We start from the raw sequence: 18087 nt of genomic DNA on the forward strand, positions 1-18087 counted from the left end.
GGGATCCTCTAGAGCAACTACAGCCAGGAGAGATACTCTTTTTAGAGTTTGGAGAGGATCTCCTTTCTTCTCTGAGTCTCCTTTAGGGTTGAGGTGGCATTTTCAGCCTCCACCTAGGATTTTTGTTAGCTCTTTTTGAGCTAGTTTTTTTTTCTCATGCATGGCATGATGTACTCCCGCATTAGAGCTTGCTCTTTTGCGGTTTTCATTCATACTTAATGAAATAATATTTTTGAAAAAAAATAAATCTAGAAACGTTTCTTGTGACACTGTACAACGGGCAGTAGCAGATAAGTATGGAACTGCTAACGCAACTATACGATAGCCTCTGGTATGGAGCTGGTACGAGCGTACGAACAGATGAGTAGCAACTGGTATGAAGGTCCTGGTACGGGCTGAAGCGTGAGCTATTACGGGAGCTGCTTGACGAGCGAGATGGAGTCCACCGGCAAGCTAGGTGGAGCAACACACGAACAGGTGGGATGTAGCAACACACAAACACCGATGAACTTGTTTTGTAACTGGAAGCAAGGCAGGAACCGGGTGCTTGTGAGTGTAGCTCTGATACCACATGAAGGAGCAAGTGGAGAAAGGTTGTGAACACAAGTGAACAAGAAGTGGTCACACAGAAACTACAATAGAATGCTCAATGCAAATGAAGTACAAGTACTTGGTATATATAGTACACACCAAAATAGACTAAGTCCTAGTATATCCTACACCACCATATCATTGTATGTGTCAACACTTTCATGGTATTAGAGCGCAGGTGCTCTGAGTGACAACATTGGTGCAAGTTCAACGAGCTTTTTGAGTAGAAAGTAGGAGTGATGGCTACTAGGCAGCAGTCCAACAACCCCAGCACTCTCAGTGCAGATTATGCAAAGTCATCCACGTGCCTTTAGTAAAGGCAAGCTTGATAAGCTCTGGAAATTCAAGAGAAGCACCATATTGGATGCATACAAGCTCTTGGATATTGTTCTAGGATTCATCGAGAACCAATTGCAACAATATACCCAACCAACTCGGGCAACATGATCCTTCCTAAAGCAGCTCTTCTATGTACTGGGAGACATAGAAATGCAGATACACTATGCACGATTGTTACCAATGTAAGTGATTTTGTCTTGACATTGATTTAGCATGCGTCCAAGGCTAGTGAGGCTTGGCACATATTGAAAGGTCGGTATGAGAGATGGAAGCAAATAAGGTTCAAACCCTAGAGAACAGCCTGCAATAGAGAAGTTCTCATAAGGAGAAGCAGTCGAGACTTTCATCACATGGATCTAGGATTGTTGTGAATGGATGGCAGCCGTAGGGATAGCAAAAGCAGCAAGGAGTTGGCTAAAAGATGTATCCCAATTCTTCCCTAAAAGTATGATGCGCTAGTTATAGCACTTAACACACGGGTCAAAAGTCCAGCCCTCACGTTTGAAGAATTTGGTGCTGTGCTTCTAGAGGAGGAGATGTGATTGAAGAGTTGCACGATGGTGGAAGTGATGTAATATTTTTAGCTTAGCCACCACCCAAGGAAAGGGTGGTGATAAGAAGAAGGATGAAAAGAAGGACATGAAGAAGAGGAAGTTGAAGGATATGTGCCCCCACTACAACAAGAACCATCACATGGACAAGGACTACCAAGAGAAGCTGTAGGATGGGAAGAATGGTACTACCAATTCTTCTTCAAAAGGCAATGAATTTGCCAACACGGGTGAATCTGAGTTGGAGCACCATGTACAAGAAGGATCTAGTCCAAAGGTTTTCATCCAAGCACCATGTACAAGAAAGATCTGCTCCAAAGGTTTTCATCAATTTGTTTAATCGATTTCCACCGTGTAGAACTCGATTTAAGGACCTGGGTCTTGCCATAATTTCCGTAGCATTTTCTGCATAACCAGATTTTTATGTCTTCTACACCCTTTTGGGTATTTGTAGCATGTATTTCTCACTACTCCACCTTTGGGAGTGCAAAAAGTCCATGATCATGTGGCCAAGGATTGCAGGTCTTATGGAGTAGTTCTCGTCTTTTTCTTTGTTCATTACTTAGGGCCCAATTGCTTCCTTTTTGTGTCAGGACCTCAGATTTTTTATGAGAGTCAAGATGATTTTTTGGCTATCTGTTTTGGCATAACCTTGTTCAATTCTACCATTTGGACACTATTATTGTTTCCCAGTACAGGTCTACATATGCTTCCATTGATACGATTTGGGAGATTGTTGCGGATAGCACTGCACATTTGAATGGCCAGATTTACGGAGGTGATAGATGGTATGAGGTGCACCTAGCTTGTACATTGGCTAGTATATGGACAAACATTGTGCATACTTTAGGGCCATTTGGTCTAGGTGTTAGAACATGAAGTCAAGTTGAGTGTGTTTTAGGGTGTTCTACTAGGAGTTCTAGTAGAGTCTTATGTGTGAGTTCCACGTGTCATATTGGGAGGTATCCCATATACACTTTGGTATTCTAGTGTGTGTCTTTCCTATTTGTGATTGTACTTTTGTGTTGCATTAACACACATCAAGGAGTCTACATCAAGCTTTATCAATGTGAGTCTTTTCATTTTGGTCTATTGCTCATTTTCATTTCCTTTCACTTTCATTATGTTTCCATTTGAGTATTATCTTCTCTCTCCCTAGCCTACCCTCTCTCTCTCTCAACCCTTTCCTACCCACCTCCTCTACTCAATCCTCCTCCTCCCCCTCCTTCAGCTTCACCTCCTCCTCTTGCTCCCGTTCATTCCTCCCTAGCCCTTTCACTTGCTTATTCCTCCCCTCCCCTAGTCCCTACCCATCCTCTTCCTTCCTCTTCCTCCCCTTCCCTATTCCCTACCCAGCCTCTTCCCTCCTCTTCTTCCCCTCCCCTAGTCCCTACCCAGCTTCTTCCCACCTCTTCCCACCTACCCTCCCTTTCAGCCCCTTCCTCCCCTAGTGTAGGCTCTTCTTCGGTCCCTGACTCCCTACTTCCTCCTACCGGATCTCTCTCTTCAGGACCTCCATTTTCTGCACCCCTCCTTTACTCGCCTTCTTACCCTCTTACCCCCTCATCCTTGTACCCCCTCTCCCCTTCACCCTCCACAGCGGAAGCAGTCCTGGCAGATAATCTGCGCTTGAGAGATTTAGTTATGCAGTGCATGGAGACTTGCAGACTTCAGGGCGCTCTGCGATTCAGTCTCTCATAGCACAGATACACACACTGATTGCTCAGCTATCGACAGTTGAGAGTCATAGATCTGATCAGGACTCCCATATTCGCCAGCTTCATACCAGAGATATTGATCGGGACATCCAGTTACGGACACATGCTGAGCGCATAGTGCAGCTGGAGGCACGCATTCAGGAGCATGTTGTGGCATGCGATGATCGCCTCCAGCAGCTGCATGTAGCTCCTCCAGCTAGTGCAGCAGTTGAGGAGAGGCTGGCCACACTACAGAAAGAGGTACAGAAGACCTCAGAGTGGGTGGACGTTGTGCATAGAGCCCCACAGGCCCAGCAAACCACAGTCTCTGAGACTATTGCCGAGAGTCAGCGGCGAGCTTAGAAGGCCCTCAACATTCGCATCCGCGGAGTTGAGCGATCAGATACGAGATCAGCCATGGATCAGGCGACAGATTTCATATATGGGACACTCGGAGTTCAGGATCATGGCATAGTAGCTGCATATCGAGTGGGCTGGGATCCAGCACGGCACCAGTCAGTTATCATCAGATTCAGAGATGCTGAGGCCCGTCTCGCAGTATTACGGAGGAGATCCAGATTGAGGGACCATCCACAGATTCACATGGATGAGGACCTTACAGCTCTTCAGTGGGAGGAGCATAGACGTCTCATTGCACAGAGGGATGTTGCCCGTCGTGAGGGCAAGTGGGCCGTGATCAGAGAGGGCAAACTTTTGATAGGAGCTACGCGATCTAGACCGGCTGGAGCCCACAGTTGATGACACGAGGCCTATGGGACACGTAGCCTGCCAGATAGCTTGAGTTTCGCAGTTTGGAACTGTAATGGTTCCCTCACAGCTCAGCCTGGCAACTTACGAGAGGCCTTTTTTGATCAGGACATCGTCTTCTTTACAGAGACCCATGAGAGCCCAGAGAGAGGCTTGCCACAGGTGACAGGGTATGCCTGGAAGTCTTGTCTTTCGATAGCAGACTAGACGATCAGGAGGAGTCAGAGGATCTGGCGGTGTGGCAGTTCTTTATAGAGAGCATCTCAGATCGATACTCACAGTCGTGAGGAGAGACCATCGGGCCAGATATCTTTGGGTACGGATCAGGAGACCCCCCCTGAGAGACTTGTTTATTGCAGTATGCTACTTTCCCCCGAGACAGTCTCGTTATGCCTCAGATGGACCAGGACAGTCACATTTGGAGGATTTGTCAGCCGATGTATTGGAGTACTCACGCCGCGGAGAGGTCATCCTTTTAGGAGACTTCAACGTCTCCCGTCTTTTTAACGAGTCCATTTGTACAGGTCTTCCACCTAGTTGGCTAGAAAATACTATAGTACCCATACACAAGTTGGGGGATCCTTTGGAGGCGTCGAACTACAGGACCATTATGATTGGCCATGTCATGGCCAAGATTTATGCGACCATTCTAGAAGGACATATAAATGACCATGTCGAGGCGACAGGTATGAGAGCTAGAGGGCAGGCAGGATTTCGTGCAGAGCACTCGACTCTAGATCATATCTTCACACTCAGGGCTTTGATTGAGGAGGCGAAGTCACGTAAGCAACGGCTCTATCGTTGGTTCGTGGACTTCAGAAAGGCATTCGACACTGTGCCGCGTTTTAGACTCTTCTAGCGACTTCGTGACTTGGGATTCAGTGGGGAGATTCAATGGGCGATCATGGCCTTGTATGAGAGAGTCACAGGTAGAGTCAGGACACGGGCGGGGCTGTCGGGGGAAGTACGCAGTACGATAGGGGTGAAGCAGGGGTGTCCTTTGTCTCCGACACTCTTTGGTCTCTATATCGATGAGTTAGAGATGTACATATAGACGATGGGTGGTACAGGTTCTTTACTGGCAGGATCCACGATACCGATTCTCCTCTATGCAGATGACGTGGTTCTTATTTCTTCCTCCGAGCAGGGTTTACAGGCACATCTCCAAGCACTCCACAGCTTTTGTCAGGACAGAGGGTTGTCTGTAAACCTTGGGAAGACCAAAGTCATGGTCTTCAACATGTCATACCAGGTTTATAGGAGAGGCGAGTTCTCTTTGATGGGCAGGAGGTGGAGCTAGTCAGGGAGTATACATATTTGGGTGCCACATTTAGAGGTCGAGTCTTCACCATGACGCATGCAGCACGAGATAGGATCAGTAGAGGATATGCCGCCTTGGCTCTTCTCGAAAGGCAGTGTGCACAGTCACATTTTCAGCATCCTGACACGAAGTCCTTACTTTTCGATACGCTGGCGAGACCTGCAGCCATGTATGCTAGCCCCTTTTGGGCAGGAGATCTGAGTGTTGCAGATTGGAGACGACATCAGATTATGCTCGCAGAGTTCGGAGGTACACCCCTAGCGCTAGATGCAGCATTTCAGTCAGTTACATACTTGCATAGGATCAGGGCGCTCGGAGACTCAGCAGCAGGCAGAGCACGATTACCGTGGCTAGCACTGACATCCTCGCAGATGTTAGCAGAGAGAGGTCATACTTTTTGTTGGTACCACACACTCTCCACATGGCTCACCTCGTTGGGCTTGGATATGGATAGGCTGCCACAATTTCGATACAGCATAGATGCCCCTCACCTCCCTCTCACTCGACATGAGCTCAGTCAGATTAATAGGGCAGATTTGTTGCAGCTACACACGTTTCGCACTTGGGTTCATCCCACGGAGCTTCCTACGAAGATGGCCACATATCGTGACCATTTTCTCAGGATTTCAGAGGATGGCTTCATCATATCCCCAGGATATATCGGCGTTCATATGTCGCACTCACTCAGGATTGCCTTGGGCCAGCTCAGGGTATCTTCCCACAGATTAGACGTTGAGGCCGGCAGGATGCGTCGTACAGCTACCGGACATAGACCCAGGCGAGAGACTAGGATATTCCCTTGTTGCACTATGGGGGAGGTGGAGACTGAGGAGCACTTTGTTTGCAGATGCCCTTTATATTATGAGATCCGTGGCAGATTTCACTGTTTATTTGGGCACGGATTTGGACCTCTCTCTCGGATTATGGAGTATGAGGATCAATATTGCTTAGCGTTGTTCATCAGGGAGATCACCACATACAGAGAGAGATTCCTCAGAGAGCACCGTCGCATCCCTGCCAGAGACCTGGTTATTCATGAGGAGCAGGACGAGACGCAGGACCATGAGCACAGAGATAGCCCATCTTGCCAGAGAGCATCGATGGTTCCACCTCGAGGATGTACATATGACATGATCCGGCAGCACCGCAGGATGATCTTACACAGAGGCTGTACCCGTCGCTTTATTTCTAGACGACGGAGGATGATGGCAGATTTTCGGAGGAGATTGCTCCATGGAGACTTGGCACCGCCAGCAGCCCACTTGACACTTGCCCAGATCTTCACACTCATGGCAGGAGGCATGGTCGATGGCCATGACTTCCATCATTTCTTTGGATCACAGACCCCTTAGGGAAGACGATGTTCCTCATATTTCATATTTTACATTTTGTATCTAGGCATTTTTGGTACTCTATTTCATTTCATTTTGTATCTAGGATTTTTGTAGCCATTTTTGGCATCTTAGCTGTATTACGATGAGGCCACCTAGTTGGCGCATTGTTGATGATGTATTTTCCTTTCGGATGATTTTGTGTCCCATAGGCCATGTATGGTCTTCCGTGGACCTTTAATAAAATTTCTTTCTTTCTTTCTTTCTCCCTCTCTCTTCACCATGTTCCTTCATGCGGTATCAGAGCCATCCTCCCTCCTCCCTTTCTTTCTTCCTCCATCCTTTCTTCTCCTAGTCTTTTCCCTCTTGCTCCTTGCTCTTCCAAGGGGTTGAGGTGAGGGAGGCCCAGAAAGAGGAGCTACTCTCCCTCTTTCCTCATGGAAGGCAGCCCTTCTTCCTTCACCCTTAGCCTCTCCATGAGCTACTGATCTACATCGACTTTGGAGCTATTTTCGTGGAGTGGATACATGATTTGCTGCGAATTTCTGCTGCGACTATCATCCTCGAATTTGCTGCAGATTTTTGCTTAGATTTGGAGCAACTTGGTCACCATTCTCATGGGCATTAGTGGGCATCTTCGTAGAGGAAAAGACAGCTCGTTTTTTGCTTAAAAACAGCCCGTTTTTTGCTGAAACACAGCTCGTTTTTTCTGTTTTTGGGGCGTTTTTGTGAAGGAAATAGTTGCTTGTAATGCTGTGGAGACATTTCTACTACTGGTCACCCTAAAAATGACCTCATTTGGAGCCCTTTTTTGAACTTGAAGAGTTCTGCTGCTACTGCTATTCATGCCTCAAGAATGCCACCATCTGCCCCGACTGCAACATGAGCTGCTACCTATGCTATTCCAGCTGGTCTGATGCCTTTTCTTGGTTGTTTTCTGCCCCGACTACAAGCTAAGCTGCTGCTACAGCCCAGATTATTCTAGCCTTTGCTCCAAGCTCGCACTTCAACCCGTATTGCTGCAACATTTGAAGCAAACATGGAGTATTCCAAAGCGGGAATTGTCATTGAAAAGTTTTCTGGTAAGAAGTTTCCAACTTGGGAAACCAAGCTGAGGCTTCTGCTTATGAAGGAAGGTGTGTGGAAGGTGGTTAGTGGCAACGACCAGAAACCTGAATCTGATGAAAAGAAAATTGTAGCATGGGAAACTCTCAATAACAAAGGTCTTTCTATCATTGGTTTGGGTTTGTCTGATGACGTTATTCATCACTTGGATTTTGAAGACATTGCACATGAATTGTGGGACAAGCTAGAGCGCTTATTTGGCAACAAAATTATCAATTCCAAAGTGTTTCTCATACATGAATTCTTTAAGCTCCATATGAAGCATGGAGATTCTCTTAATGCTCATTTGAATCATATGGTATCCCTCATCACCCGACTTGCTGATTTGAAGGCCCCTGTTAGGGAAGATGATCAGGTGGCTTTCCTCCTTTCCAGCATTGAGGGTATTCCTCAGTTTCATGATATCATACCAGCGCTTCGAGTAGCACGGGATATGTCCTTTGATGAAATCGTTGCAATGCTTCTCGATCATGAACGAAGGTACAAAGATGTCCATAAGGAGCATGCATTATATTCCAAGGGTAAAAAGCCACTCGAACCTTTCAAATGTGCGTACTGTAAGAAGCTTGGCCATACAGAGGACCATTGTTTTCAAAAGCTTGTTAAACAACAATCCAAGGAGCATGCTAACTTGGCTACAGCAGCTGCCACTAGTGAAGAAGAAGAAGATGACACTCCGACACCAACTTTTTCTCTCATTGCTCATCGCCAAAATCTATCCTTCCCTCGGGAGGTAGATGAGGATGATGAATATGTCTTCTAAAATATGTCTATGAGCTTGATGTATATGGGTCCTTGGCCTTGGGTAGTCCCCTAAAAATTCAATGTAATAATCTCTTTGAGTCAATAAAGGTTCTCAGCCTTGGATAGTCCTCCTAAAATGATGTTTTGCTATCCATGGTGTGTGATTCCATGTCACCTTGTTTTGGAGCCAGGAGGGGAATGTATTGTGGAATCCATGTATTGGCCTTGATAGGGTCTCTTTATCAGGCTTGGCCGAGTTCCAGGATGTTGGTGTATACCTAGGTGTATACCTAGACCTATAAGCTGGTCATGTAGCCATGCTAAGACATGAGCCTCTGAGAGTCATGTTGAGTCTTAGGCCATGAAAGTTCTTGCAGCATCTCTGAACATGCTCAGACTTAGCCTCTGAGTTACTTGGGGTGCAGATATTAGTAGTCCGTCATTGTCATGTTCTGTTCTTGGTTCCATTCCAATAGTCCCTCACCTTTCCTTCATGGGGGGGTGTTAGAACATGAAGTCAAGTTGAGTGTCTTTTAGTGTGTTCTACTAGGAGTTCTAGTAGAGTCTTATGTGTGAGTGCAATGTGTCATATTGGGAGATATCCCATATACACTTTGATATTCTAGTGTGTGTCTATCCTATATATGATTGTACTTGTGTGTCACATCAACACACATCAAGGAGTCTACATCAAGGTTTATCAATGTGAGTCTTTCCATTTTGGTCTATTGCTCATTTCAATTTCCTTTCACTTTCATTATGTTTCCATTTGAGTATTCTTCTCTCTCCCTAGCCTACCCTCTCTCTCTCCCTCTCCCTCTCCACCATGTTCCTTCACTAGGATGGAAGGTAACTTTAAATCTGCATCGATTAGGAGAAGTTCTCAAGGAACTTGGAGCCAGTCCTTTCTTTTATGAGTTTCCTTCTGGCTTATTGTGGCATTTTCAGGCACAATCATGCTTGTTTAATATTGTGCAAGGAGCTTTGATTCCTTGAGTTTTCATGCTTTGCGTGATGTGTTAGCACCTTCAGTTTTTCACTTATTGTTTTGTTATTCATACTTAATAGGAGTCTTTTTCAGTGAAAAAAAAAAGATACACATGCAGCACCTAATGTGCACATAGTGTGAAGAAGGTATGTCTGAAGCCCTTCTCTAGTTGTATTCAATGCATTGCTAGCTCGACTCCTAATTAATTGATAATATTTAGATGGGAAAATTATTATTTAAGTCATCGGATAAAAGTCATGAGAAGACTCTAGAAAGAAATTGTTTCAAGGATATCGACCCAAAACTTTCATATGGTATGCAACTGCAGATGTAGCAAAAATATCATTGATAACCACCTTTCTGGGGTCTGGGGCACTTGCGATTGTTCTATTTGGTTGGTTTTGGTACAAGTGGTCAAATATGACCCACATAGCAGTGGAAGAGCTGGAGGAACCCATAGCTGCCAAACAGATTGTAAGTCAAACTGAGAATAAGTTATTTTATTAAGTGCACCTTCATTTTTATTCAGTAGTTACTGTTCATTATTTGATTGAGACTGCCACTAATTGAAATATCTCAACAAAGATGTTGGGCAGATAAGGTCTAACTTCCGAACAAACTCATGATTGTGTGTTCAGTTCTATGATCCATTGTGGATACCGACGGAGGATTTGGATCAATAATTTGTGCTGGGGTAACTGCTGCTACTTTATGATAGTTTTCTGCAGTCAAACACGTACATGGATGTAGTATTATGGCTTTTTTCAGTCTTGCAGATTTCCCCAACAAAAATTGGTGCCATCGTAATCTCAACTCCGTACTTCAATGATATTATTTAGATGGGAAAATTCCTATTTACGTAATGGGATAAAAGTAATAATACTCTATAAAGAAAAGGATATTGTCCCTAATTTCATATTGTACGCAACTGCTGATGTAGCGAAAGTATCATTGATATTTTTATGGGGTTTGGGGCACTCGCAATTGTTCTATGTAGCTTGCTTTAGGGCTTAGGGTATATTATATGACAAGGAGATGGAGAGAGTTGCAATGCGTGAATGTTTGTATGGGAAATTGCTAGGGATCTAGGAAATTTGAGCGTATTTCCTAGATAGGATGAGGGGGTTTTCCCTCTTTATCTAGGAAATTCATTTCTCTATATAATCCGCGTAGTGCTATCTAATAAATTTGAATTTCTATATGGAGAATCAAGTAAATTCTATGTTTCCTATTTAGGAAACAAGGTGTTGTTATATAGGAAATCATATATCCTATAATGCTATCGACTTTGTGGTTGGTTTTGGTACAAGTGGTCAAATATGACCCACATAGCAGTGGAAGAGCTGGAGGAACCCATAGCTGCGAAACAGAAAGTAAGTCAAACTGAGAATAAGTTATTATATTAAATGGGGTGTGATTTTTTGGTGAGCTTTTTGTCACGAGCTTTTTTTTCAATTTTCATGAATATTGCAAGCTTTACATTCACCCATCTCCCTAGCGTCTCTATTCCATCCAGGAGCTGAGAGGGGGTGTTAGAGGCCGACATCTCCTGATGTCACCTAGAGAGAGAGGGCCTTGCTTATGGATATGAATGAACCTGACATGACAACTTCGTAAAGTAAGGCTTATGCAGTAATGGAAGGATCCTCGTGCAATACTATGTGTGTACAATAATGTGTGCTTGGAATTTGGAAAAACCTTTCTTTGAAATCAAAATGAAGGTATCACGGCTTAGATTGGGAGGAGATGAGGAGAAATCGAAAACCAACATGAAGAGAAGTCCCATCCACACAGTGCACTATCAACAAATAAAGAGGTCGAGAGACTTTTTTTCACCTGCATTCCACTGAACAGTTGCAGGGCTGCCTTGCCATGCCATTCTGAGCACAACCAGCACTTATGTCACTCCACGAGACCACATTCCACTGTGACATCTCTGTGAACACTGCCCTTGCATCATTTAGGTTCACGCACTCGCAATACATATGGACGAGGGCATTCCCCACAATAACATCTGACTCCCATCATTGCCAGCAACAGTAGCATGGGTCACACGACCCACTTCTAGGGATGTCATACAAGCACAAGCATCCACAACGCAGATGAAGGTGACCTTGTCTCTGGCACGAGACCTTCAACCTGCATTTGGCCAAACAGTTGCAGAGATTCTTTGCCATGCCCTTTATGGGCAATCACTCAATCCTCTGCTAGGGCAGTCACGATGGCTCACAAATCCATAAGGCAAAGAGTAGCAATGCCTCCTTGCCAATCAGGGCACTCCAGGAGATCACATCTCACTATAGCAACTCTGTAACAAACTTTTTTTTTTGTGAAACCAATAACTATAATATTAACATGAAATCAATGTACATGACATTAGACTCCAAAAGAGAGCCTAATGGAAGAACTCAAAAACAGTCAGAAAACACTTCAAGGCTAGTAGCATCCAAGTCCCTCGCAGCATAACTATCATATAAAGATTGCTTGAGGGACATTCTGAAGAGAGTATATGCCTGAGGAAACTGTTGTCCCATCCTAAAATGCAACCTCTGTGTCCAAATAGTCCATAGTATCCAAAAACGAGCCCAGTGAAAGAAAAGGAGGAATGGAGACATCTGAGATGAGAAGCATCCAAACATCTAGAAGAGTTTTCCGAATTTGATAGAGGGAAAGCCGCAGCAAATGAGAGACATGAGTGATCAATATCCGAGAGTGCGGGCAAGACCATAACAAATGGGGAACTGTCTCACAATGATGAGAGCAACGGGGACAGGAAGAGGAAGCAATACGACGTGCTGCCAATTTCACCCCAATGGAAAAAGCTCCCACTATACATCTCCAAAAGAAAAGCCTCTGTTTCAATGGCAATTTAGCTTTCCAAATTTTCTTGAGTTGTGATTGCCACCAAGATAAAGGCCTATCCAAATTCCAAAGAGTGTTGGCATGCTTATCAATCCATGGCGGTGGAAGAAGAAATTTGTAGACCATCGAGAAGGCCAAATTATGCATTGAAAGTGAACAGGTAGCGGGAGATAAGGAAGTCAGAGATTCCAGTCCAATAATCTGTCCTGTACAAACAGTGGAGGAACCAGAACAAATGGCTGCAACATAGTTGTAAGTATTCTCCAAATGGGCCTATGATGCAGACCCAAGGGGAATGTCCTGCAAGCTTGTGGAAATGAAAGCACATAACAATGTTGATCCACAACATCTCCGACAAATCTTATGCCCAATTTCATAAGATTATATGCTTTAATAGGTGCCTGTAAAGCAAGAGGCGATTCAAACACCTTGCTCCAATGGATGCTTTCCAAGCAAAGAGAATTACCATGATGGGAAGAAGCACCTGACCTTTTAGCATAAGAGAGAATTCTCTTCCAATCATGAATAAAAGCGGTAGAAATAGGACAACCAGGAATTTTCCCTTGAAATGTGGTCATGACTGCTTCCCAGTGATCTGTAATCCAATGCCCATATGCATGGGACGTCATGTGTCCACACATAGCTGCTAACATAATAGCCCATGGCTGTTTTTGCTGAAAAAAATCAGCAATCATAGTGCTCTTTCTTGCCAACATATGAAACTGAAGATTGAGAATATTCAGTCCCCCATGAGTCTTGCGAAACAAACAGACTGCATGGGAAGTAGTGGCAAAGCCTTTTTGTGAGATTTGCTTTTCCAAAATATCTCCATAGCCTGAGACATATAGGAAGCCAAATGCTTACAAGACCAGGGAAGATCAGGCAAATGAAATTGCACATATGCCATAATGATAGACTGTACTATCCGAAGTTGAACATGTAGAGGCCAAGTGGACAAATGCCAGTATTCCAGCTTCTTGTTAATCTTTTGAAGCACCCATTTGAGCTGTTGTTGAGGGGTAATATTCCAGCCAATGGGATACCCTAAATGCCTCACAATAGTATGGGGAGAAATAATGTGGCCTGGCCAGAGAAGTGCATGCCAATCAGCTTCTTTCAATGCTAGAAGATTCGATTTCTGAAAGTTAATATGCAGTCCAGCAGCTATGCCAAAATCATTCAGAGTATGCATCAAATGAGAGAGGTCACTTTGAGAATTCCTGGGCATGAAATATGAATCATCAGCATATGCCTGTGCAAGAAACGGCTGTGCCCCTGGAATTTGCAAGCCATGAAGCTGCCCTGTATCTACAAGATGGTCCATATGCAACAATAATGGATGAGTAGCATTGGCATACAGTAGCGAACTAAGAGGGCAACCCTGTCTCACTGAGCGGGTCATAGTCCATGTCCTTGACAACCCACTACCAAGCAAACACTGCGCAGTGGCATGAGAATAGAACCAGTAAATAATATGGACCAGCCCAAATCCCAATTTATGCATAGTCTGAGAAATAAAATCCCAATGGACAGTATCAAATGCTTTCGCAATGTCCACTTGCAGAATGAGAACATTTTGTTTGGAATATTTGGCATACTCAATTGCAAGCAAAACATTGGAGATATTGTCAGTAATCTGCCTTCTGAACAAACCCATACTGCCTGGGATGAAGTCCTGCTTGCAAAATAAATCGAACCCTGAGGACAATCATTTTGGCAATGAGTTTGTAAATGACTGGCATAAGAGATATGGGCCGCCAATCAGCCATTGTCTCACACAACCTTTTTTTGGGGATCAATTTAACAAGGCCATGTTTCCAAGAAGGAGGAAGAGATTGTTCTGCCCAAGCATGATTGATCATAAGAAGAAGAGTGTTCTTGAGATCACCCCAAAATGCACGGAAAAATTCAACAGTCAATCCATCCCAACCAGGAGAGCTGCCTTTACGTAAATGACTCAAAGCATCATCCAGTTCATTAAGCATAAAGGGCTGCTCCAATGCATGAGCCTGTTCCCGAGACAATATAGGCTGAACATGCATAAGAAATTGAGACCTAGCTGCATTCACTTGCATCGAATGATCAGGCTGAGGAGAAAAGAGATGCTGGAAATGACTAGAGCATTGCGATTCCAATTCTGATTTGGAGGTGGTCCAGGTGCCATCATCTTGCCTGATCCTGCAAATATCCTCCTTTCGCCTATCCGCATGCAGGCTTTTAAAGAAGGCTTTGGAGGAGCAGCCCTTATCCAAAAGGGGTTTCATGCGAGCTCGGATTTGCCACTTCTTTAATTTGCGAAGATCATTCTGATGGATGATATGAACTGCATAAGCGCAAGAATCCTGTTCAGAGGAGGTGAGCTGCCTATAAGAGCTGATTACATCCATTTGTTGCTTGTGAGATTGAGCCCATTTCAGCTTAAGCCTGAGGTTTCCCATGTAACTCTGTCCATAATCTTGAATAACAGCCTGCAAGCGATGGGCAAGACTGATCCAAGCGAAATCCATGTCCTCCTGAGCATGTAAGAGGAGGGGGCGGACAGCCACTCTCACCATGTTCTGAAATTGTTGATGCAGCAAATAAGCACTATTAACATGGAGTAGGCGATGACCAAAAAAAGGCATATCATCTGTCAAACGTGCTATAGATAATGTGAAGCATACTGGAAAGTGATCAGATAGCAATAGGGAATGGTCAACCCATAGTGCACATGTGAAACTAGCATACTGCTGAGCATGCAACAAATACCATCTGTCAAGTCGAGCCCAGTAATGAGTAAAGGCATTGTGACGGTATGTATAACCCATATCTCTATCCCTTGTTTTTAAAGAGAGAGTGATATATTCCATTCAAAAGGAATCATACAACAGGTGGGAGAGAAAGTACTCTATCCCTAGCCTCAACAATGTGGCAAAAAAGCCATGGTGGTGGTCTAAAATGCCACGACATCCCAAAAGGGGTCAAATGAAAAAATAATGAGCAGTCCCATGTCCTCATGAAGGATAAAAGTCTCCCACGAGCTGCCAAAGAGGTGCCTGTACACCGCTCCCACTGACTCCTGAGAGTGAAGATAATCTCCGCTCAAATGGAAGCAAGAGTGTCAGCCTCCGTGCATAAATGGCCCCCAAGGACAAAGAACATCTCGAACACCATATCCGCCATAGGGTAATGTTAGAAATCACCTCCTAGGCTGACCCTGCAGGTGAAGTAGGCCTGGAATCCTGAGCTGGTACTGGTACCAAAAGTAAGTCCTGTGGCTCCATGATGCTAACATCTGTGGGACCCCGTCTCTGGCAACACTGCATGAAGAAACCGTGGTCTCCTGGCTCTGACTCATAGAGGGCAAAGGCTCCAGAGCCTCTCCCCCAAAGGGCAGCGCCCCATGTCATCAGAAAGGACTCAGATTTAACATCCTGAAGATACCTGTCCAAACCACTCTAGAGTTGGGGCAGCTCCATAAACAATGCTTACTAGATTCCTCTGCAAGCTGACAACGCATACACAAGGAGGGTCTACCCATCTGCTGAAGCCAAGTACCCACAGGTATACCCCTATGAATAGTGAGCCAAAGAAAGTAGGAGACTTTCTTGGCTCTACTGATGCCCCAAAAGTGAGTCCAGTAGCTCAGCAAGAGCTCTGCAGTAAGTCCCTGTGCGTGCCAATGCTGTGAGGCAGATGGTAGGTGATGAGAGTCTCTCTGCTGAAGCCTGTAACCTGCCCTCGTAGAGTACTGGAAAAAAGAAAGAGGACGAGCGCCTACCACCGGAGCAGGCCACGCCCACTCACCTGGGTCCCAGTCGAGCTCCGCAAGAGGTCGACCCTGAAAGATCCAAAGTCTCCATCTAGGATCCTCTGCAATGGTCAACCTGGACGGATCTGTGGCCCATTCCTTACCCAGGCAACCAATGACCCTCACTCTCTGCCAAAGGAGCTCCTGTCGATCTAGGGGCTGAGTGGGATGCAATCTGTGAGAGGAGTCCGTCTCAAAATAAGTAAACGGTGCCGGTCCTAAACGAACTCCAATGCATAGCCCAGCCTCGCTAAAACAACCTGACCAAGTAAAGATGGGATGAACAAAGGCTGGATCTGTAAGCATGTCCCTCCACCCCTGAGGAATAGCTCTCATGATCAATAATCTGGTGGTAGCAATCTGTCCAAGTGGCCCATGTCTCTCTGATCTCCTCCTCTGACATCTCCACACCTCCCCTAAACCAATCTCCAACTGTCACAACCCCCTGAGCATGCCATCTGGCCAAGGGAGTCCTAAGTTCTGTACCAGGGGAAGATCCCTGATACCGAACCAGGGGGTTATGATAAAGTGGCTGTCGGGAAATTTCCTCTCTGGAGGAGGGAACTGCTTTGATGAGGTGTTGACGAAAATGATCCCATATCTGAATAAGCCTTTTCACAAGTGGTGAGGAATGCTGAGAATGCTGGTCCGTCAAGAAGATCCAACTGACTCTTCCTACCCACTGGCCTGCTACTCTGGGGGTGCACTGGTGAATCCCATGCAGTAGGAACTGCTTCCACGGCTGATCTCCTGGAGTCAAACCTCTAAGAAGAAGTTTGACTAAAAGGGCTCTGCTCTGCATCTCAGGATCGCATCAAGAACTCCAAGTCCTCCCTGCGAGGCGGGTAAAGTGATAGTATCCCATGAAACCCTGGCCCTAGTGTCCTTAGAACCATCACCACCACTCCACAGGAAGTTCCGGAGCAATCTCCTCACCTGACGGATCGAGTCAACATGAAAGCGCCAACATGACGCAACGTACCACATAGTCGCTAGTAGAACCTATTTGAGTACCAGTGCTCTTCCGGCCAAAGAAAGTCTAGCCGTGCTCCAGTAGGCTAGCTTTCTCCGGATGCTCTCAAGCACTGGGGCAAACTATTGCGTCGGGGACACCTCAATGCCAACCTGAAAACCTAAATATCTCGTGGAGGTGCCTCTGGGAATCCATACAAAGCCTCTGTCTCCTCCCCAAGCCAAGGTATCCTGCTGAGCTCCTGTCCAGATGCCTTTTGATTTGTTCCAATTGACAAGTCCTCCTGAGGCGAGGCAGAACTTGTCAATTGAATCCGCAGCAGTAGCGAGACTATAAGCATCTCCTCTGACTGTCAGTGCCGTGTCATCAGCAAACTCAGTGTCCAGAAGCTCCTGCTCCTGCCAGATAGGAAGATGGAGGCCCAAAGTGCCATGACTGGTAGCCTGCATAAAGTATCCCATAGCCTCCGCTACGAAAGAAAAAGGTAAGGTGCAAGCGGGCATCCCTGTCGTACCGATCTGGATAGCTGAAAAGCCGGTCCTCTGCCTCCACAGACCACCATCCTGCTAGAAGAGCGGGAGTAAAGTGAGGAGACCCAAGAAATCCATCTATCTCTGAAGCCTAGCCTCCTCATAGTGCCCTCCAAGAAACCCCAGTCCACCCTATCATAAGCCTTCTCAAAATCGAGGAGAAGAATTGCAATCTCTTGCTGACTCTCCTTCGCCCAGTGAGTGGCCTCCCAAAAAGTGAAGATGTTATCCAAGATACTCCGATCTTGGACAAATCCTGTCTGAGTAGCTCTGATGATATCTGGCAGCATAGGCTTTAGGCGAAGAGCCAAGGTCTTCGCTAGGATCTTGTAGGCTATCCCTAGAAGTGTAATGGGTCTCCAATTACGTAGGACTGTCTTGTCTCCCCCTTTTGGGATGAGACAAATCATACCTGTGCATAATGTCTCGCCCAAAGATCCTCTATAAAGAGCCTCTGAAAAGGCAGAGAGTAGATGA

At 45.4% G+C, this 18087-nt stretch overlaps 1 protein-coding gene across 1 annotated transcript in view; it reads left to right on the forward strand.

The window, feature by feature from the left end:
• The window catches only part of LOC147906132 (uncharacterized), a 320331-nt gene extending 310193 nt beyond the window's left edge, over window positions 1-10138 (forward strand). The window contains exons 23-24 of the mRNA XM_087386859.1: window positions 9784-9929; window positions 10094-10138. Of these exons, the coding sequence (XP_087242985.1) occupies window positions 9784-9929; window positions 10094-10138 (191 nt within the window). The remainder of the gene's footprint in view (window positions 1-9783; window positions 9930-10093) is intronic.
• The last annotated feature ends 7949 nt before the right edge of the window (window positions 10139-18087 follow it).

Source organism: Dipteris shenzhenensis, chromosome 1 (assembly GCF_047967505.1).
Source record: "Dipteris shenzhenensis isolate YYH24624 ecotype China chromosome 1, Dip_SZ_1.0, whole genome shotgun sequence".
Taxonomy (NCBI): domain Eukaryota; kingdom Viridiplantae; phylum Streptophyta; class Polypodiopsida; order Gleicheniales; family Dipteridaceae; genus Dipteris; species Dipteris shenzhenensis.